Below are 23,886 nucleotides of genomic sequence, written 5' to 3'. Positions count from 1 at the left end.
AGGAGTTTCAATTCTATCATTCAGACAATGAGAAGTTATAAATGTTTTTAGGAAGAGAAGTGACCTCTAGGTATTTAGCAGTTCTTTGAGGAATGCATCTGCATTGAGAAATATTTGTGACTGAGAGACCTGTTAGGTAGTTTCCCAAAGAAAGTAGGAATGAAGAGATATGGGTAAGTTCAAGAGATATTTTTAAAATAGAATGTTTGTTAGTTTCTAAAAGGTCCTAAATTTACTACCACTCTTATTAATTGCCTGGTGTAGAAAAGGATTGTCCAATAGAACTTTCTGCAATGATGGGAATGTTCTATATCTAAACTCTACATCATAGTAGCCATGTGGCTATTAGTGATCACATATGCCTAATATGACTAATATAGCTAAGGAGCTTAATTTTTGGTGTTATTTAATTTTAATTAATTGCAATTTAAATAGCCTTGTATGGCTAGTGGCTACAATATAATATAGACTATCAAAACATTCATTTACTTAACACATTTATTGGTAACCAGCCCTCTACAGGGCATTTCTAAGCAACAGTTATAGAAGTTTTTAAAAAATCACACTTGGGCTCACTGAGCTTATAACCTAGTGCATGATATCTGAGTGAAACAAGAAAGCACATAGATTAACACATAATTAGAAGGTATGATAAATGCTATAATGGAAAAATCACAGGGTGCAATTGGAAAAAATAAGTAAACTTAAGATTGGAATGGAGGGTCTTTCTGAGAAATTTACTTTTGAATCAGATGATAAAAATAATTAGGAAGTTGCAGGGCAAAGGTGATAGGGATGATGAAGAACATCACAGGCAGAAGGAAAAGCGCATGTGAAATCTCAGAGGTGGGAAAAAACACTTAAGAAATAAAAAGGTTTACTGTGATTGGAGCAAAACAGATGCATTGAAAATTAGCAGGATAGTGGTCATTTCCTTTTAAACCATGTATAAAATTTCACCAGTCTTCAGAAGTCTTATTTCCCCGACCACAATTAGAATTGACTAATACTGCAGGTATTGACTCCATGATGTTATATGAAAGGCTGCAACAACTTCCTGTCTTACTAGATCCTCCATGCATTTTAATTCTCCCTTACTGCTGTTCCAGAGACCTTGATACTAGTCATGTAGACAAGAGACTCCTATACTCTTAGTAACTGTGGTTTCCAGAAGATAAGGCACATATTAGGAAAATGCACAAAGAGATACATTCTGATATTTAAGATAAGAAACACCAAGAAAAGTTTATGGGCATAAATTTTATATTTGACCATATTGAACTTGATGTTCTCAGTTATGCTGCCATAATAACCAGTTGAAAATATAAAACCTGAGACTCAGTAATGTCTAGATTCATGAATGTGGAAATCACCAGTGTATTGGTAGTTCTTGAAGTCATGGAAATGTCTGAAATTGCCCAGGAAGATTTGTAGTACAAGATCAAAGGGCAAGGACAAAATCCTGAGGGACAATAACATTTGAGAAAGAGCAGAGTGAAATGTCCACAAAGGCACTGAGAAGAAATAGTTTGATAGCAGATAGAGAACTGGACAAGAATGTTGTCACAAGTCAGGGATAGAAACTGTCTGAAGAAGAAAGCAGTTGTCAGTAATGTTAGATACCAACATGTCTGACATTGTCAGGTATAATTATGACTAAAATTCAGGTACTAGTTTTGGCAGTAAGAATATAATCAGTAACTTTTGCCCAAATGATACAAATAATTTGCCCAATTTAAAGTGAAATCTAGGCTTACATCTCTGCTGTACTTTTTTTCTAGCTCAGTTTCTTGGCCTAGATAATGAGGACAGTAAATTCTTCCCTGACTGGTTTACCACACAAATGAAAGGCTTGAATGGGATCACATGAACTTGGATATGACAGATACAGAGGAAAGTACTAGAAAACAAAGGCTACTTATACAGTGTTCAAGCAGTTAACCATCTAAGATATTGACATGTAAATAATGTGAGTACATGATCATACTGTCTTAAGTTACATGTCAAAAATCACGTATGCACACATGTCATATGTACACACTTTTGGAGTCAGATCAATTAACTGCTTAGAAGTGTAAGATAATAGTGTGTGTATATTGTGGGGGGTTTGGTGGTGCTGAGAAGCAGATTAGTTACTGAGAAGAGATGGTATTTTACTCATTTTAAATGTTAAAATTACTATTATTACTTTCCCATCATTTTTAGCAATATTTGTGCTTTGAGGATGGATCTTATTTCTGCATAGCGTCAAAGAATTTGCAGACATCTCCTGGTAGCTCAGATGGTAAAGAATCTACCTGCAATGCAGTAAACCTGGGTTCAAGCCTTGGGTTGGGAAGTTCCCCTGGAGAAGGGAATGGCAACCTGCTCCAGTATTCTTGCCTGGAAAATCTCATAGACAGAGGAGCCTGGTGGAGTACAGTCCATGGGATCACAAAGAGTCAAACATGACTGAGCAACTAATACCCACTGGTGAAAATTATGTGAACAATTTAAACAGTGCAAATTTTAGACAAGAAATAGGAATGAGAGATTCACTAAATAGTAAAGAAACTCACCTAGAAGATAATTTCATAGGGTGCTGTTGATCAATAACAGCCTCAAGGAGAGTAAGTACCTTCATTCAAAGAATCTCTTCAAACAGAGTATGATTATCATTATAAATGGCAATAAATCTAATGAATTGTTTTCCAGTAGTGTCACTACTTTCTAGTCAAACTACTTATTCAGTTTTCTCAAATTTAAAATAAGGTGTTTAGTCTAGAGTGTTTTCTAAAGTCTTTACCAGGCTCTATAATTCTTGGATTTGAACAGTCAGTATTTTCAAGTACTAAATGGTGCACCTTGTACCCTGGACTGCTCTCATGATGGTAAATTACACAAATCTTTGTGGTGAGGTAATAAATGCTAACTGAAAGAATAGGTGAAACTGCATGAAATAAACCTTCTGAAAAGATTTATGTCTATTTACTTTGCAAGCTAGTCCTTTCTGATGTGATGTTTATTACTGTGTGTTTGTGTGTCTGTCTGTCTGTCTGTGTTTCTTTTCAAAACCCACCCTGTAACATGTGGAAATACCAGTCACGTTAGTGGAGCTTGCTCGCAACTTTCTGCCTCAAGTTTGTTTTGCATTATTTTTGGATTCTATTCATTTAGCTTACTTATGCTAGCCCACTCCAGATTCCAGCTGCAGGTTGTGCCAGCTCTCTTTTTGTCCTGCGGTATTTCCTTTTGTCCATGCCAGGAATTCAGCTTGGATGGACCTTTCACATAACTTGCCTGGGGGTCTAATTAATAGCCCTTTTGCTTCGATTCTACTTGCATTGTCTATTTTGATATATGGTCCTATTTGGACAATTACTGCCTTTGAAGATTTGTGTTTTTAGGCTGATGACACTTTCGTATGTATTGATCTCCCTCTTGTGTGTGTGTGTGTGTGTGTGTGTGTGTTTTGCTTACTTACAGCTTGTCGCTTACAACCTAATGAGAGATTTAGAGCCCAGAGATACAGATGTGCTTTTGCTTCACTTCCATCTGTTTTCCTGTCAGAAATTCCTAGGCAAGGGTTTATATTGTTGGCTATAGCTTTTTTTACTTTTTTTAAATTTAATCAACTCTGATCCTACCTGAAAAAGACTGCTGAATGTGCCTAGATATACCTAAATTTAATCTGTTAAATCTTCTTAGACAGTGATTTTTTGAACACAGTGTATTACCCGAGTCCTGCATTTCTAATAATCTTTTTGAAGTAGTTAGAAAAACATGTTCTCCATTTTGGTTCTCCAACGACAAATCAAAAACAATCATCTCTAGACACTAGAGTTCTTTTCAGAAAAAAAAAAAAAGAAAAGAAATTTTTGTCTTGAAAGCCTATTCACAAGTTATCCCTTAAAAACCACTGTGTTCAATACCTGCCATCCAAGTTTTTGTTTGTTTTTTCTACTCCCCTTTGAGATATTCAAGTTTCCCTAGTTTTGCTTCTTTTACTACCAAGGTATTTCAAGATTATTAGTAGATAAATAGAAGACTCATTATTATTTTCCTTCTCTGCTTTTATTTTTAGTGGTCATAACTTGTTTTGCATCTCTATGAAATAGTTAAAGGAAACACAGTTAGGACATATTTTTGAAGAAGTCATATGCTGAAAAGGAAAGTAAAACATAGTTCTCTCATTTGATTCAGTGGGTTTCACATCACTATTTTCCATGAGTTCTTTAATGTATTAGAATATCCTTATTTAAGCTCTTCCTTGCAGTATAACAGTGTATTTTAATATATATGGTGTGTCTTTCCAATTAGTCTCCTAGGAATCTTGTGCTGGTTTTGACTTTTTAATTCTACCACATGATAATCATAGTTTCAGGCTTCTAAACAGGTCATCCTGCATTTGGATTACCCGTATCATTGACATATATAGCCTATATAGATCATCTATATTAAGTTTACAGAGTTTCTAAATTTTGTCCCTAGAATAATTCAGTGAAGAGTGAGGCACCCAGAGAGAAATACATTAAACAATTGCTCTGAAATGTTAGTTACTATGATTTTATCTCCAGAACTTCCTGGTGCAAATGGGTGATTTGAAGCTATATCTCAACACAAGATTATTTAAAACCTGCAAGGTATAACAGTTATTATAAATGACAAATCAGATATAGAATATGAGTGATGTTTTAAAATATTATTCAACAGACATTAAAGACACAGAAGTATTAACTTGCCTAAATATTTTTGAATTTGTAAAAAGGATCAGTAGAAAGCCTGTATGTTTGTCTCAATGTGATTGTGTCAGTTATAGAAAAACAAATGTTTTGTATTTTAATATTTAGATCATACTTCAGAAGAAAGTGGGTAGTGTTAGTTCAAGATAAAATCTCTGAGTATAAATGTTATTGACAGCTAGAATGGTGGCGAGGGGTTCACAAACGTGCATAGATTATGGTTTTTAAAGTGCTTCAGGGAATTGCATTCTCTTGTCTGCACAAAGAAGGAGAGTTCCATTAGGCAAAATCACTTTAAAGGAAAGGAGAATTTATAACCTCTGACTTAACCATCAAACTGTTTTTAAGATGTTTATTTATTTGAAAAATCTGGTGTCCTTCAAATTTAACTAATTAATATGGTTACAGATTTCTGAATGCACATCTGTATTTTAATTGAATACACTGTGTTCAGTGTTCAAAAATGTCTTGAAGATTTCATTGATTTACAGAATCTTGAGGACTTAAGAGCATAGGAGCTGAACAGCAGTTAATACACTAAGAGCTTCTGTTTCTCAGTATAAAGGTGAACCTGACAATATTTATAAAGTGTTGAGAGATCCTTGGAGAGGGTGTTATACAGAGATAAAATCATGTTTAACAGATGAACCCAGCATAGTGACCTAAAGGTCAAAAGATACACTCAATAAAAGTTCATGTGTGACAGCTTGTAGCTACTCTATGTGTCCATGTAAGATTTATAAGGACTTGAGTTTGCTGTGACAGAAGAAGGAAAATGGAATCACTATTAACCTGCCTCCTGGCTGATCTCCCCATTAGGAGATTCCAGGATTAGAAGATCATAGTATTTTATAATATGCAGCTATTACCCAATCAAATGATTCAGAGATACTCTGTTTTAAACTGCACAAAGATTATGAATTGTTTTTCATTTAAAAATTTTTTGGTTTTCATTAATCACTTTAAAATTAAGAAATATGGCAAACATGTAAAAAAAACTATAAAGAATGAAAAAACAGGCACCTTCTACACTCACTACCCACACTGTACACATGTGGTTGGGCTTGTTTACATTTAATTTCATTGCTACTTTCATCTGCATCTTTGTGGAAAGGATGGCAAGGCTCTTGGCAGTCTGACCACAAAGAAGCTGTGGAGTGGAAACACACAGAACTGACCAATGACTAAAAGCTGCTGATTTTGACATCTCAATAATAAAGCTACAGTGTTAGTGAGATAGTTGTGTTCTTTAGAACCTCACAAAAGTAAGCAAGGAGGTGACAGTTTAGTACAAAAGTGGTTACTTCCCTTTCAGCCCTCTTCTGGGCTTAAAGTTCTCAGGGGGGATTTTGTGGATTTGCAAACAAATCCAGAGACTGAGAACTGGCCCACAAAATCAGTCAACTGACACTTCTCTGCAGGAGAAATACAACTCCTTGTGAACTGAACTTTGCCATCCCAGGTCATGCTTCTGGATGTCTGTAAGAGTTACTATCCAGTCATTAAATGCTTATAATCCATTCCTGAGAGCTATTATCCCAGAAACTATACTTGTTTTCCCATTGACAGCAGGTGGCTTTCATCTTTGACCTGGATTTTTGTGTTTGTTTTTATCTTTTTATTCCTTGAGAGGCCACGCATGGCGGCTCAATTGGTAGGCTAGAACCTTTAAAGATTCTTTTGCTCAAAGTACTGCAGTTTCTATTTGTCAGATTGAAAAAAAAAATTCAGGTACAGTATAAATCTCTTTTCTTTTCAACAAATGTGGAGCTAAGAGAATAGGTAGAGTTTTTGATGGTTTGTCTTAAAATATGGGTGATAACTGCAAATATAAAGGGGACAGTGTTTGAAAATGAGCCATTTCTTGTCACTTTTATCTCATAGTATGTTGAAAAGAGAATGTGATTGCTCATTGTTACGATGAAATAGTAATGTGTACAGTGTTAAAGTAATGTCATGGAGCAAATACTTGATACTATCTGCACATTCACTAAGAGAAATCATTTGGATAACTGCTAGGGGTAAAGCAGTGAACCAAACATGATCCCTAGTATTGTAGTTATGATAGTCAATCTGTTTCTTCATGCACGTTGAGTCAATACTATTTTTAGTGTTTATTATTGGCTCCCCAAATGTACAAATATGTGATGATAATTTTATAAATATTATAAATATGTAAGAAGAATGCATTAAAATAGACTTTAGAGTTCTGCTTAGTATAACCTAGGCTCTGCTAAAATAAAGCAAAGGCTAGGTGTGAGAATTTAAAAAGACTAAAGGTCATTAAAAAATGAGGAGATAACATATGTTTAAATTTATTTAAAATCTTTCTTTCTGAATAATACAGATAACATATTTTTTCCCCCACAGCAGTATACTGTGCATTATACAGAATTCATTATTACCTTAGGAGGAAGCATTAATATTACGGAGAAGACAATGGCACCCCACTCCAGTACTCTTGCCTGGAAAATCCCATGGACGGAGGAGCCTGGTGGGCTGCAGTCCATGGGGTCACTGGGAGTCGGACTTGAAGCATTAATATTAACATCTGGGTTTATATTAAGTGATCTGAGGATATTAGCAGTATAAGTAAAAACTATGTCTAGGAAAATCTGCCTTTGTATCTGCAGACACTGGAAATCATTTAATAGCTAGCTGAAATATTTTTATTTTTGAGCAGTGATACTCAAATAATAGATGTGGGTTCTATCCCTGTGTCAGGAAGATCCCCTGGAGAAGGAAATGGTAACCCACTCCAGTATTCTTGCCTGGGAAATCTCATGGACAAAGGAGCTTAGTGGGCTACGAGGTCACAAAGAGTTAGATACAACTTAGCAACTAAACAACAACAGTTCAAGTAATAGAGGCACAATATACAAAATATAAATTTAAGAGCAATTACAGTCATGTTTGCTTCTAGAGGGTTATTATATAAAATATGTATTCATTTTCTTTCACTTCTTTGCTAATTATTAAATCTTTTAGTAATTCTTTATTATGTACTAAATTATATACAGACACTTTGGTCTGGTATCAAAGCCTTCCTTGATTTTACCCCAGTTTACTTTGTAATGTTTTCCTCTATTTCAGTTTATCCCAGTCTTCATCTAAACCAGATTTGTCCTGGTTCACCTTACCCATCTCTGTTTCCCTAATTGTTCTTTGCTCCTCGTTTCCAGCATCTAGAATATTTCCGAACCAATCTCTGAATGTGTGAATCCACCTGTAATCTTAGACAATATTAAATCTTAGTAGTTCTGTCCTCATTTTCCTAACAAATTTCAGAGGAGGCTCAGATTTTTTGGCATTTATCTCTATTTTTATCTGTACTTTTTCTAAAGAGTTCTGTCAATTTTATCTTGTATTTTTATTCACTAATTATTCAATATATTTTAATAAATACCTGACAGTCAGGATGTTAGTGGTATATTTGGAGTAGATGCTGGATAAAAGAATAAGAATACATTTTCTAATTAGAATTTAAAACTCTCAGAAAAATCAGCTAGAAGTTACTTTGCTTTTTATTATTGCCATGTGTTAGTGGTTCTATATAGTGTCAGTGGCAGAATATTATTGCCAGAAAAATCTTTTGTTTGTCCAAGTTCTAAACAATTGCTGTGGTTACCATTGTGTTTCTATTATGTATATTTACATATATATGTATAATCAGCCTCCAACACACATGAACTCAGCTACACACATTTCAAGGGTAAGCTCACATTGAGGGAATGCCCTGGTGGTCCAGTGGTTAAGACTCCACACTTCTACTGCTGTGGGCCCAGGTAGGGACCTAAGATGCCACAAGTTTCACCATGAGGCCAAAAATAAAAAGGAAAGGGTAGGTTCACACTCACTTGGAGTTATTTAAAACTTATAACATTGAGACAATGTAAGCTGTGAGGTGTGACATTTTGTTCATTAAGTGCAAACTTGAGTTCATACTGCTTATTGATTTTGAATGTATTTATTTATTTATTTATTTTTTTTTGGTCATTTTTTAAATATTTTATTTTATTTATTTTTTTTATTTAAATTTATTTTTTTTTTTAAATTTTAAAATCTTTAATTCTTACATGCGTTCCCAAACATGAACCCCCCTCCCACCTCCCTCCCCACAACATCTCTCTGGGTCATCCCCATGCACCTGCCCCAAGCAAGCTGCACCCTACGTCAGACATGGACTGGCGATTCAATTCTTACATGACAGTATACAAGTTAGAATTCCCATTCTCCCAAATCATCCCACCCTCTCCCTCTCCCTCTGAGTCCAAAAGTCCGTTATACACATCTGTGTCTTTTTTCCTGTCTTGCATACAGGGTCGTCATTGCCATCTTCCTAAATTCCATATATATGTGTTAGTATACTGTATTGGTGTTTTTCTTTCTGGCTTACTTCACTCTGTATAATTGGCTCCAGTTTCATCCATCTCATCAGAACTGATTCAAATGAATTCTTTTTCACGGCTGAGTAATACTCCATTGTGTATATGTACCACAGCTTTCTTATCCATTCATCTGCTGATGGACATCTAGGTTGTTTCCATGTCCTGGCTATTATAAACAGTGCTGCGATGAACATTGGGGTACATGTGTCTCTTTCAATTCTGGTTTCCTCCGTGTGTATGCCCAGAAGTGGGATTGCTGGGTCATAAGGTAGTTCTATTTGCAATTTTTTAAGGAATCTCCACACTGTTCTCCATAGTGGCTGTACTAGTTTGCATTCCCACCAACAGTGTAGGAGGGTTCCCTTTTCTCCACACCCTCTCCGGCATTTATTGCTTGCAGATTTTTGGATCGCAGCCATTCTGACTGGTGTGAAGTGGTACCTCATTGTGGTTTTGATTTGCATTTCTCTAATAATGAGTGATGTTGAGCATCTTTTCATGTGTTTGTTAGCCATCCGTATGTCTTCTTTGGAGAAATGTCTATTTAGTTCTTTGGCCCATTTTTTGATTGGGTCGTTTATTTTTCTGGAATTGAGCTGCAGAAGTTGCTTGTATATTTTTGAGATTAGTTGTTTGTCAGTTGTTTCATTTGCTATTATTTTCTCCCATTCAGAAGGCTGTCTTTTCACCTTGCTTATATTTTCCTTTGTTGTACAGAAGCTTTTAATTTTAATTAGATCCCATTTGTTTATTTTTGCTTTTATTTCCAGAATTCTGGGAGGTGGATCATAGAGGATCCTGCTGTGATTTATGTCTGAGAGTGTTTTGCCTATGTTCTCCTCTAGGAGTTTTATAGTTTCTGATCTTACATTTAGATCTTTAATCCATTTTGAGTTTATTTTTGTGTGGGGTGTTAGAAAGTGATCTAGTTTCATTCTTTTACAAGTGGTTGACCAGTTTTCCCAGCACCACTTGTTAAAGAGATTGTCTTTACTCCATTGTATATTCTTGCCTCCTTTGTCAAAGATAAGGTGTCCATATGTGTGTGGATTTATCTCTGGGCTTTCTATTTTGTTCCATTGATCTATATGTCTGTCTTTGTGCCAGTACCATACTGTCTTGATGACTGTGGCTTTGTAGTAGAGCCTGAAGTCAGGCAAGTTGATTCCTCCAGTTCCATTCTTCTTTCTCAAGATTGCTTTGGCTATTCGAGGTTTTTTGTGTTTCCATACAAATCTTGAAATTATTTGTTCTAGTTCTGTGAAAAATGTGGCTGGTAGCTTGACAGGGATTGCATTAAATTTGTAAATTGCTTTGGGTAGTATACTCATTTTCACTATATTGATTCTTCCGATCCATGAACATGGTATATTTCTCCATCTATTACTGTCCTCTTTGATTTCTTTCATCAGTGTTTTATAGTTTTCTATATATAGGTCTTTAGTTTCTTTAGGTAGATATATTCCTAAGTATTTTATTCTTTTCGTTGCAATGGTGAATGGAATTGTTTCCTTAATTTCTTTTTCTACTTTCTCATTATTCGTGTATAGGAATGCAAGGGATTTCTGTGTGTTGATTTTATATCCTGCAACTTTACTATATTCATTGATTAGCTCTAGTAATTTTCTGGTGGAGTCTTTAGGGTTTTCCATGTAGAGGATCATGTCATCTGCAAACAGTGAGAGTTTTACTTCTTCTTTTCCAATTTGGATTCCTTTTATTTCTTTTTCTGCTCTGATTGCTGTGGCCAAAACTTCCAGAACTATGTTGAATAGTAGCGGTGAAAGAGGACACCCTTGTCTTGTTCCTGACTTTAGGGGAAATGCTTTCAATTTTTCACCATTGAGGATAATGTTTGCTGTGGGTTTGTCATATATTGCTTTTATTATGTTGAGGTATGTTCCTTCTATTCCTGCTTTCTGGAGAGTTTTTATCATAAATGGATGTTGAATTTTGTCAAAGGCCTTCTCTGCATCTATTGAGATAATCATATGGTTTTTATTTTTCAATTTGTTAATGTGGTGAATTACATTGATTGATTTGCGGATATTGAAGAATCCTTGCATCCCTGGGATAAAGCCCACTTGGTCATGGTGTATGATCTTTTTAATGTGTTGTTGGATTCTGATTGCTAGAATTTTGTTGAGGATTTTTGCATCTATGTTCATCAGTGATATTGGCCTGTAGTTTTCCTTTTTTGTGACATCTTTGTCAGGTTTTGGTATTAGGGTGATGGTGGCCTCATAGAATGAGTTTGGAAGTTTACCTTCCTCTGCAATTTTCTGGAAGAGTTTGAGGAGGATAGGTGTTAGCTCTTCTCGAAATTTTTGGTAGAATTCAGCTGTGAAGCCGTCTGGACCTGGGCTTTTGTTTGCTGGAAGATTTCTGATTACCGTTTCAATTTCTGTGCTTGTGATGGGTCTGTTAAGATTTTCTATTTCTTCCTGGTTCAGTTTTGGAAAATTGTACTTTTCTAAGAATTTGTCCATTTCTTCCACGTTGTCCATTTTATTGGCATACAACTGCTGATAGTAGTCTCTTATAATCCTTTGTATTTCTGTGTTGTCTGTTGTGATCTCTCCCTTTTCATTTCTAATTTTATTGATTTGATTTTTCTCTCTTTGCTTCTTGATGAGTCTGGCTAATGGTTTGTCAATTTTATTTATCCTTCCAAAGAACCAGCTTTTGGCTTTGTTAATTTTTGCTATGGTCTCTTTTGTTTCTTTTGCATTTATTTCTGCCCTAATTTTTAAGATTTCTTTCCTTCTACTAACTCTGGGGTTCTCCAACTCTTCCTTTTCTAGTTGCTTTAGTTGCAGAGTTAGGTTATTTATTTGACTTTTTTCTTGTTTCTTGAGGTATGCCTGTATTGCTATGAACTTTCCTCTTAGCACTGCTTTTATAGTGTCCCACAGGTTTTGGGTTGTTGTGTTTTCATTTTCATTAGTTTCTATGCATATTTTGATTTCTTTTTTGATTTCTTCTGTGATTTGTTGGTTATTCAGAAGTGTGTTGTTCAACCTCCATATGTTGGAATTTTTAATAGTTTTTCTCCTGTAATTGAGATCTAATCTTAATGCATTATGGTCAGAAAAGATGCTTGGAATGATTTCGATTTTTTTGAATTTATCAAGTTTAGATTTATGGCCCAGGATGTGATCTATCCTGGAGAAGGTTCCATGAGCACTTGAAAAAAAAGTGAAATTCATTGTTTTGGGGTGAAATGTCCTATAGATATCAATTAGGTCTAACTGATCTAATGTATCATTTAAAGTTTGCGTTTCTTTGTTAATTTTCTGTTTAGTTGATCTGTCCATAGGTGTGAGTGGGGTATTAAAGTCTCCCACTATTATTGTGTTATTGTTGATTTCCCCTTTCATACTTGTTAGCATTTGTCTTACATATTGCGGGGCTCCTATATTGGGGGCATATATATTTATAATTGTTATATCTTCTTCTTGGATTGTTCCTTTGATCATTATGTAGTGGCCTTCTTTGTCTCTTTTCACAGCCTTTGCTTTAAAGTCTATTTTATCGGATATGAGTATTGCCACTCCTGCTTTCTTTTGGTCTCTGTTTGCGTGGTATATCTTTTTCCAGCCCTTCACTTTCAGTCTGTATGTGTCCCTTGTTTTGAGGTGGGTCTCTTGTAAGCAGCATATAGAGGGGTCTTGTTTTTGTATCCATTCGGCCAGTCTCTGTCTTTTGGTTGGGGCGTTCAACCCATTTACGTTTAAGGTAATTATTGATAAGTGTGATCCCGTTACCATTTACTTTATTGTTTTGGGTTCGAGTTTATACACCCTTTTCGTGTTTCCTGTCTAGAGAATATCCTTTAGAATTTGTTGGAGAGCTGGTTTGGTGGTGCTGAATTCTCTCAGCTTTTGCTTGTCTGTAAAGCTTTTGATTTCTCCTTCGTATTTGAATGAGATCCTTGCTGGGTACAGTAATCTGGGCTGTAGGTTATTGTCTTTCATCACTTTAAGTATGTCTTGCCATTCCCTCCTGGCCTGAAGAGTTTCTATTGAAAGATCAGCTGTTATCCTAATAGGAATCCCCTTGTGTGTTATTTGTTGTTTTTCCCTTGCTGCTTTTAATATTTGTTCTTTGTGTTTGATCTTTGTTAATTTGATTAATATGTGTCTTGGGGTGTTTCGCCTTGGGTTTATCCTATTTGGAACTCTCTGTGTTTCTTGGACTTGGGTGATTATTTCCTTCCCCATTTTAGGGAAGTTTTCAACTATTATCTCCTCAAGGATTTTCTCATGATCTTTCTTTCTGTCTTCTTCTTCTGGGACTCCTATAATTCGAATGTTGGAGCGTTTCATATTGTCCTGGAGGTCTCTGAGATTGTCCTCATTTCTTTTAATTCGTTGTTCTTGTTTCCTCTCTGATTCATTTATTTCTACCATTCTATCTTCTATTTCACTAATCCTATCTTCTGCCTCCGTTATTCTACTAATTGTTGCCTCCAGAGTGTTTCTGATCTCATTTATTGCATTATTCATTATATTTTGACTCTTTTTTATTTCTTCTAGGTCCTTGTTAAACCTTTCTTGCATCTTCTCAATCCTTGTCTCTAGCCTATTTATCTGTGATTCCATTTTGATTTCAAGATTTTGGATCATTTTCACTATCAATATTCGGAATTCCTTCTCCGGTAGATTCCCTACTTCTTCCACTTTTGTTTGGTTTGGTGGGCAACTCTCCTGTTCCTTTACCTGCTGAGTATTCCTCTGTCTCTTCATCTTGGTTATATTGCTGCGTTTGGGGTGGCCTTTTTATATTCTGGGAATTTGTGGAGTTCTCTTTATTATGGAGCTTCCTCACTTTGGGTGGGGTTCTATCAGTGGCTTGTCAAGGTTTCCTGGTTAGGGAGGCTTGTGTTGGAGTTTTGGTGGGTGGAGCTGGGTTTCTTCTCTCTGGAGTGCAATGGAGTGACCCGTAATGGGTTACGAGACATCAAAGGTTTTGGGATAATTTTGAGCTGCCTGTATATTGAAGCTCAGGGGAGTGTTCCTGTGTTGCTGGAGAATTTGCGTGGTATGTCTTGTTTTGGAATTTGTTGGCCCTTAGGTGGAACTTGGTTTCGGTGTAGGTATGAAGGCATTAGATGGGCTCCTGTTGCTTAATGTTCCCTGAATTCAAGAGTTCTCTAATGTTTTCAGGCTTTGGATTTAAGCCACCTGCTTCTGGTTTTCAGTTTTATTTTTACAGTAGCCTCTAGACTTCTCCATCTATACAGCACTGATGATAAAACATCTAGGTTAAAGATGAAAAGTTTCTCCACATTGAGGGACACTCAGAGGGGTTCACTGAGTTATAAGGAGAAGAGAAGATGGAGGGGGTAGTTAGAGGTAACTGGAATGAGATGCGGTGAGATCAAAAGAGAAGAGAGCAAGCTAGCCAGTAGTCACTTCCTTATGTGCGCTCTATAGTCTGGACCGCTCAGAGGTATTTACAGAGTTATACGGGGAAGAGGAGAGGGAGGAAGTAGACAGAGGTGACCAGGAGGATCAGAGAGAGGAATGAGTAGGAGAGAGACAAATCCTGCCAGTAACCTGTTCCTTAGGTGTTCTCCACTGTCTGGAACACACAGAGATTCACAGAGTTGGATAGAGGAGAGATGGGGGAGAAAAGAGACAGAGGCCACCTGGTGGAGAAAAAGGAGAGTCCAGAGGAGGAGAGAGTGGTCAAGCCAGTAATCTCGCTCTCAGGTAAACTGGGATAGTGAAGTTTGGGTTTTTAAATGTACAAAATTGACCACAAAAACCTAAGAGCAAAGATTAAAAATCTAGAGTAGAGGTTGGATTTTCAAAGATACAATATTAGAGAGAAGCAGAAGGAAAAAGGAAGAAAGAAAGAAAAAAAAAAAAGAAAGAAAAAGAATTATTAAAAAACAAATAAACAAACAAACAATCAAAAAGAAAAAAAAAGCCATCAACAACCATCCAAAGACTGTATATGGTGTTTGCCTTAAAAAAAAAAAAAAAAAAAAAAAAAGTCTTTTTAAAACAAACAAACAAAAAAAATATAGTAATAATAGGTTATAGAAATAAAAATTAGAGGGGAAATAGAAGACTTAACAATTAAAAAAAAGTTAGAAAAAAAAGCAAAAAAAAAAAAAGGAATGATTTAAAAAATATCTGGCCCTTTCTGGTGTAATGGGCCGTGTGGGATCACTTCCAAGGTGGTTCCCTCTGTTTAACTTCTTCTGTTTGCTGGCTTTTTAGGCTCACTAGTTTAGTTGCGCTGTGAGGAGGGGGGCTGCTGCTAACAAATAGCACTGTCGTGTGCACGCAGTATCTCTGCCCGGCTTGACCTGTCCTTTCTCGTGGCGCACAAACCGCTCCAGCTCTAGGATGCTCAGCCGGGAACCGTCTGGGGCCGGCCCTAGGCTGCGTGCACTTCCCCGGTCCAAGCCGCTCAGGTTCGGCGCTCAGGCAGCCCTCAGAGGCACAGATTCGGCTGGAACTGCGCTTTGTGCCCTTCCCAGGTCCGAGTAGCTCAGGAGTTTGGCGAGCGTGATCGCCGCGGCTTGTCACCTTTTCTGCCGCTGCTGCTCAGCTTTCTGGGCGGACCGCTGGCGCACCCCGTGCGGTAGATTGTGACTGTCCAGCACCCCCAGAAGTCTTAGCAAACGAGCTTGCTTGCATTTAGGTCCCGAGTCTGCAATTGCCCCTTTCCAGTCCTTACGACTCTGGCTGCCTGTCCCCGGCGGGGGATGGTCTGCAGCCGGCTTTTCCCGTTCCGTCCTTTGTTCTGTGCTCGGTCCTGGCGGTGTCTTATGTTTGAGCTTTTCGCGTGGTAGCTATCCCACAGTCTGGTTTGCTAGCCCACGTTAGATCGTTCTGGTTGCGCGTGGGGCGTTCCTGCCCGATTCTTACAAAGCTCTGCAGCCCGCGCCTCCCGCGCGTCCCCGCCCTGCCCCCACTTCCCAGTGGCAGATGCAGGCGTCTGTGCTGCTTTTCCGCTGGGGGAGTTACTGTTGGGCTTGTAATCTGTTGGTTTTAATTATTTATCTATTTTTCCTTCCTGTTATGTTGCCCTCTGTGTTTCCAAGGCTCGCCACAGACTCGGCAGGGAGAGTGTTTCCTGGTGTTTGGAAACCTCTCTTCTTAAAATTCCCTTCCCGGGACGGGCTTCCCTTCCCGGGACGGAGCTCCCTCCCCACCTCCTTTGTCTCCTTTTCGTCTTTTATATTTTTTCCTACCTGTTTTTGAAGACAATGATCTGCTTTTCTGGATGCCTAATGTCCTCTGCCAGCCTACAGAAGTTGTTTTGTGAAGTTTGCTCGGCGTTGAAATGTTCTTTTGAGGAATTTGTGAAGGAGAAAGTGGTCTTGCCGTCCTATTCCTCCGCCATCTTTCCCTCCTGAATGTATTTAAAATTTTAAATTATTTTTAAGTAGTTTGTTAAAAACCTAAAGAATTCAAGCAAATAATAATTACTCATCTATATGGAGCTATACTTGAACTACTTCTGCTGTTTAGCAGAGATGGATGTGAAACACCATTCACTCACTCTGGGTGTCACAATACACCCTTGGTGTTGGATTTAAACACAGCTCTGGTCTCCAGTCTCAGGGACCTTGCTTGCCCTATTAGCTCTGCCACAGATCCTTTAGCCTTCTGAGATTTGCTCTGGTCTATTAGGACGTCATCTGAGAATCTAGATTTCCATATTACCCGTGTTAAAACTCAAAGTGATCTCTTTCTCCTGCCCTCCCTTTCCTCTCCTCCTCTCCTTTTCTTTCATCAAAAAAAGCAACTATTTGTTGTGTATGACTTTGAATTCTCCTGTTTGGAGTTGTCATTTAGATGCTTTTCTCTAAATTAATTTTCAGAGATTAAAGAACCACAGAGAAATTAGTTCTAGCTATTCAGACCCGAAATTTGATAGTGAACTATTTATTAACTTCATAGTAACATAGCATGAAGGACAAATTTTTTTATATAATTTATCTTTACATGGAAATGTAGTAATGGAAATTATGGCTTCATAATTTTTGAAAGTCAAAATTAAGTACTGAATGCATTTATACCATGAAAGCCTTATTTATTTATTATAAGCATAGCAGATTTAGTTGAGCCAAATAAAAAATCATATTAATTTAGTGTTCACAGAGACATATTAAATTAAAAATAAGAAAAATATCTTTTTATGGTGAATTATTGAACAGCATAACCCTGTTTATTCTCCCTAATTGATTTAAATGCCTACATCTTGCTAAATGTCTAAAGAAATATATTTTTTCAATTTTTTACTGAGGTATAATTGGCATACAACATTAGTCACAGGTATATAACATAATGATTTCATATTTGTATATACTGTAAAAGGATCACCACAGTAAGTCTACTTAATGTCCATTATCATATATAGTTGCAATGTTTTTTACTCTTATCAACTTTCAAATATGAAATACAGAATTATTTATACTCACCATGCTGTATGGTATATCTCCACGTCTTATTTTATAACGGGAAGTTGGTACCTTTTGACCCCCTTCCCCATTTCACTCACCTACCACTAAAGAACATGGTTAATGAAATATTTCAGAATAAAACAGTCTGGAAAAACATCAATTAGTATTTAAAACAAGATTGCTTTTATATGTATGCTATTATGTGTATGTTATTTTGTCTTGCATTTAATTAGTGAAGTCACCCAGTCGTGTCCGACTCTTTGCGACCCCATGGGCTGTAGCCTACCAGGCTCTTCCGTCTGTGGGATTTTCCAGGCAAGAGTACTGGAGTGAGCTGCCATTTCCTTCACCAGGAGATCTTCCCCACCCAGGGATCGAACCCAGGTCTCCTGCATTGCAGGCAGACACTTTAACATCTGAGCCACCAGGGAAGCGCGCATTTAATTAGTAGAGTACTAAATTGTACATTAGTCATATGACTTAGATGAATTATTTGCATCCTTAGAAGTATGCTTTGGTATGACCTAAAAATAGCCTTTTCCAAATTTAGTACTCTACTAATCAAATTTAGTAGTCTATGCATTTAATTAGTAGAGTACTAAATTTGGAAAAGGCTATTTTTAGGTCATACCAAAACATATTTCTAAAGGATGCAAATAATTTGTCTAAATCATATGACTAATGCACAAATCAGTGCTAACATTTATTGAATACAAGTTGTCTGGCCTTTGCTAAGCACTTGACAAAATTTTTTCCATTTAATCATCGAAATAATGATATCTCAAGGCATTTATCATATTTTGTCAATGAGAAAACAGAGACTTGGAGAATTAAATTGCCTTTTGTAAGTCATAGAGAGAAAATTGGGCAGAGATGGGAGTTGATTCCAAGCCTGTATTATTTACTGTTGGCTTGCACGCATCTGCTCATTCAGCAGAGCTATGGTGTTTACACTGTACATTTAACTGTGAAAAAAGCATTTAATGTTGAAGGACAAAACTGCCTTTTCCCTCCTTAGAAAATTCAAGGAGGTAAGCTCTTGAATTGCTTACAAAGAAAATAAGCAATGACATCAATAAGACACTACCTATAGTAACCACCAGTTTTAGTTGGTGATAAAATCATGTTGGTAAATCTGTATCTTATTTTTTCTTTTTTCAGAATGATGTAGGAGGACAACGCAGCCTGATAAACAAATGGACCACTTTTCTCAAGGCCAGATTGATTTGCTCAATTCCTGGAAGCGATGGGGCAGATACTCATTTTGATGAGCTTCGTAAGTCACATGTTTCTTTTCTCTTAAAAAAAAAAAAAAAAAAAGAGTCTTATTGCCTAATTAAGAAATTTAGCATATATTTTATTTTAGCCCCAAATACCTGATTATAAAGCCCAAGACAGCTTGCCGGAGTGGTACTTATTAAATTCCCACACACAAAAGAACATGGGTGCACATCGTAATGAAGCAATTCCCTTCTTTGTAAGTGTCCTTAAAGTTATGATGGAAACTAAACTGTGGTCAGAAATGGACACTTATGAGCTCTGGGATCCCGCAGTCGATCCATTCTTCATGCAGTCTTTTATCTGGAAGGAGCCACCAGCTGTAGGTAGCAAGAATGTGGGCTCCTCATTCTATAGATGCCCTCTGCTGGAGATGCCCTGCAGATCTGGTGAACTCTGTCCCTTCTGACTTTCTAGTAAAAAGAATATGCCAAGAAGCATTAGATTCTTCTCTTTCATTTCCCTTCTCTACTCCTCTGAGTGTGATGCTAGAAGGAATTTGTCAGTTGGATATAAAGTTAGTATTAGCTTTTACCTTTTGAATTTTTTTTTGTGGTTTTGTCATGCAATGTAAAAATGATATCACTGAATAATTTTTGTCAGATTGCATTTAAAATATTAAAGTCTATGTTCAGTATTCATGGATGATTTCTCATCCTATATATAAGCATGCACACCTCTTAAATAATATTTTAAGGGATATTATTTACACTGCTTTAATAGCAGTGTTGAACAAGTAATTACACTAGTAATACTGCACAAGAAATTCACTGCTCCAGCTGTTTTCATAGTTAACAAATAGGTAATTGAATTACTAACAAGCTGGGGCAGTTACAAGAAAACACCTTGCTTTAACACTGGAGGGTAAAAATAACCCATTTTTACTTTCAATTCTCCATCAAGTCACATACACCTAATAGGAAACAGACATGGAGCTTATCAAGTGAACCATCCCATTTACAGGTGATTGAAGTAAACAGCTCGGAGGTTAAATGTTCAACACAATGCCACATAGCTAGTGAGAACTGGACCTTTCCCCTTAATTTCTTTTGTCATAAAGTAATGACTGTCACTGTTATCTTAATTTTACATACTATTTAGAGTCTCAGAAATATTGCATTATTAAGGAAAAAGCAAACGTGATATTGAGAAATACAAATTACAGTGAATCGTTATTTTTTCCCATTAATAGAAGACATTTACTTACTCCCCACGAGAGATGAAAGAAATCCTGTAGTATATGGAGTCTTTACCACAACCAGGTAAGTTAAAAAAAGTACTGTAATCTTTCCAGAGAATTGATATATGTATGTAAGAAAATAGTTGTATGTTCTCTTTGACCCTTTCTTTTGTATAAAAAAATACACATTTTTTTTCATTTTACTTTTTCATATAGTGTTTCCTAGATATCAGTACATAAAATGTCTCTGTTCTCTTTATACCTGCAGAGCATCCCCTATACTGACTACCACAATTTATTTAATCAGTCCCCTGTACAGACATTTCCATCGTTTCCAGTCCTATGCTAATATGCATAATAGTTCGGGGACTAACTTTGTACATGTGCTATTCCCTATAGGAGCAAGTATATCTCTGTGAGCTAAATTCCTAGACTAAAGTTACTGGATACAAGGGCACATGCATATATTAATCATAATAAATTGGTCAAGCTGCATGACATAGAGGTAACACTAACAAAATACAAAATACTGTCCAGGCTCTAATCAGGAGATGACACTCTTGACTTTTAGAATGTCTTCACATGGACTTACTTGCACTTCCCCTTTACAAAGATGGGAGAGTGGCTATTACTATCAACACATCATCATTGCTCTACTAACTTAAGCAGAGGAAGTTGGTATTAAATGTGTTTGATTGAAGAAGAGTAAGTAATTGCTAGGACAAGAACTGAAGTTGTTTTCCTAACTTCTGCACGTGTATTCTTATCTTCCTTCTGCTTAATGCTATCCTATATTGTCACTGAGGCTCTGTGACTTCCTTAAAAGTTCTCCTAGCAGCCATGATCTGAGCCACAGTCAGCTCCCAGCCTTGTTTTTGTTGACTGTTGCCAAATTCAGACTTAAATTGAAGAAAGTAGGGAAAACCACTAGACCATTCAGGTATGACCTAAATCAAATCCCTTATGAATATACAGTGGAAGTGAGAAATAGAGTGCCTGATGAACTATGGAATGAGTTTCGTTACATTGTACAGGAGACCAGGATCAAGACCATCCCCATGGAAAAGAAATGCAAAAAAGCACAATGGCTGTCTGGGGAGGCCTTACAAATAGCTGAGAAAAGAAGAGAGGCAAAAAGCAAAGGAGAAAAGGAAAGATATAAGCATCTGAATGCAGAGTTCCAAAAAATAGCAAGAAGAGATAAGAAAGCCTTCTTCAGCAATCAATGCAAAGAAATAGAGGAAAACAACAGAATGGGAAAGACTAGAGATCTCTTCAAGAAAATTAGAGATACCAAGGGAACATTTCATGCAAAGATGGGCTCGATAAAGGACAGAAATGGTATGGACCTAACAGAAGCAGAAGATATTAAGAAGAGGTGGCAAAAATACATGGAAGAACTGTACAAAAAAGATGTTCACAACCCAGATAATCATGATGATGTGATCACTAATCTAGAGCCAGACATCTTGGAATGGGAAGTCAAGTGGGCCTTAGAAAGCATCAGTACGAACAAAGCTAGTGGAGGTGATGGAATTCCAGTTGAGCTGTTTCAAATCCTGAAAGATGATGTTGTGAAAGTGCTGCACTCAATATGCCAGCAAGTTTGGAAAACTTAGCAGTGGCCACAGGACTAAAAAAGGTCCGTTTTCATTCCAATTCCAAAGAAAGGCAATGCAAAAGAATGCTCAAACTACCGCACAATTGCAGTCATCTCACATGCTAGTAAAGTAATGCTCAAAATTCTCCAAGCCAGGCTTCAGCCTTATGTGAACTGTGAACTCCCTGATGTTCAAGCTGATTTTAGAAAAGGCAGAGGAACCAGAGATCAAATTGCCAACATCCGCTGGATCATAGAAAAAGCAAGAGAGATCCAGAAAAACATTTATTTCTGCTTTATTGACTCTGCCAAAGCCTTTGACTGTGTGGATCACAATAAACTGCGGAAAATTCTGAAAGTGATGGGAATACCAGACCACCTAACCTGCCTCTTGAGAAATCTGTATGCAGGTCAAGAAGCAACAGTTAGAACTGGACATGGAACAACAGACTGGTTCCAAATAGGAAAAGGAGTACGTCAAGGCTGGATATTGTCACCCTGCCTATTTAACTGATATGCAGAGTACATCATGAGAAATGCTGGACTGGAAGAAGCACAAGCTGGAATCAAGATTACAGGGAGAAATATCAAGGACACCACCCTTATTATGGCAGAAAGTGAAGAGGAACAAAAAAGCCTTTTGATGAAAGTGAAAGAGGAGAGTGAAAAAGTTGGCCTAAAGCTCAACATTCAGAAAACGAAGATCATGGCTTCTGGTCCCGTCACTTCATGGGAAATAGATGGGGAAACAGCGGAAACAATGTCAGACTTTATTTTTTTGGGCTCCAAAATCACTGCAGATGGTGACTGCAGCCATGAAATTAAAAGACGCTTACTCCTTGGAAGAAAAGTTATGACCAACCTAGAGAGTATATTCAAAAGCAGAGACATTACTTTGCCGACTAAGGTCCGTCTAGTCAAGGCTATGGTTTTTCCCGTGGTCATGTATGGATGTGAGAGTTGGACTGTGAAGAAGGCTGAGCGCCGAAGAATTGATGCGTTGGAACTGTGGTGTTGGAGAAGACTCTTGAGAGTCCCTTGGACTGCAAGGAGATTCAACCAGTCCATTCTGAAGGAGATCAGCCCTGGGATTTCTTTGGAAGGAATGATGCTAAAGCTGAAGCTCCAGTACTTTGGCCACCTCATGCGAAGAGTTGACTCATTGGAAAAGACTCTGATGCTGGGAGGGATTGGGGCCAGGAGAAGAAGGGGACGACCGAGGATGAGATGGCTGGATGGCATCACGGACTCGATGGACATGAGTCTGAGTGAACTCCGGGAGATGGTGATAGACAGGGAGGCCTGGCGTGCTGCGATTCATGGGGTCACAAAGAGTCAGACATGACTGAGTGACTGAACTGAACTGAACTAGCAGCCATGAAGCATTCTCAAAGAATATTTGGACCTCACTTGATCTTATTTAATGATAACTTTATTTAACTCAGTAACTTAGTAACTTACCTTTGACTCCATTCCAAATGCCTTTTATTCTCGTTACTTATTACTGCCTATATTACAGTCTTTGAAATACTTTTCACTTTTTCCATTGTGCTGCTGTCAATCATTATGAATGTATATTGATTGCAGTATTGGAGGAATTGTCAGTGTTGGTATTAGCATATGGACAAGTGGTCTTCCTGCCTCCTTTTGAATAAATTATTAAAATATTTTGTGGGCAACTTACGTTTTCTGAGAATTTACTGTCATTTAGTTCACAATACCTTAAGTATAAACTTAAATGGACTTTTGGCTCAGAATATATCAGAAAACAAAACACTACTTAGTTAATTATAAAATATAGGGTGGAAATATTTAAATACAAGAATAGAGAGGATATGCTCGGAAGCTGCTATTTTGAACTCCATTTTTCTGCTATTATAATAATTTATATCTTAACTAAAAAGGTGCAGGAAGAGCACGTGCCTGTACTTATTCAAGTATTTGAGCCCTGGTTCTCTTGACATCTTTTCATTCACAGAACTTTCTTTGAAGTCACTGTGCATTTCACACACAAGGCATAGACATGTGCCCGGGAAATACAGAACCAAGATAGTTCTCTTTTTCTACTCTCAAGTTTTTGCCCTCCCAGAGTGTGAAGTTACAAGTCAGCTCTTTGTTCTTGGTGTACTTGATTATTTTATTTTTAATGCTGCCGTGACGAGTGAGGTAATGTCGGGATGCAAGTCACATCCTTGGTCCAATGACAAGATATAGTTAACCTGCAATAACACCAATACCATTAAGCATAATTCCTTTAAAGTATCAAAGACAGATCATGTGATCATTAGGGG

At 37.1% G+C, this 23,886-nt stretch overlaps 1 protein-coding gene across 1 annotated transcript in view; it reads left to right on the top strand.

Moving 5' to 3' along the window:
- The window catches only part of SEMA3D (semaphorin 3D), a 199,840-nt gene that overhangs the window by 131,994 nt on the left and 43,960 nt on the right, over positions 1 to 23,886 (top strand). Inside the window, exons 9-10 of the mRNA XM_005679075.3 lie at positions 18,699 to 18,813; positions 20,008 to 20,077. Of these exons, the coding sequence (XP_005679132.1) occupies positions 18,699 to 18,813; positions 20,008 to 20,077 (185 nt within the window). The remainder of the gene's footprint in view (positions 1 to 18,698; positions 18,814 to 20,007; positions 20,078 to 23,886) is intronic.

The sequence above is a fragment of the Capra hircus genome, chromosome 4, assembly GCF_001704415.2.
Source record: "Capra hircus breed San Clemente chromosome 4, ASM170441v1, whole genome shotgun sequence".
Lineage (NCBI taxonomy): Eukaryota > Metazoa > Chordata > Mammalia > Artiodactyla > Bovidae > Capra > Capra hircus.
Note: the sequence above shows the minus strand (reverse complement) of the source record. Positions and strands in the feature narration are given on the sequence as shown.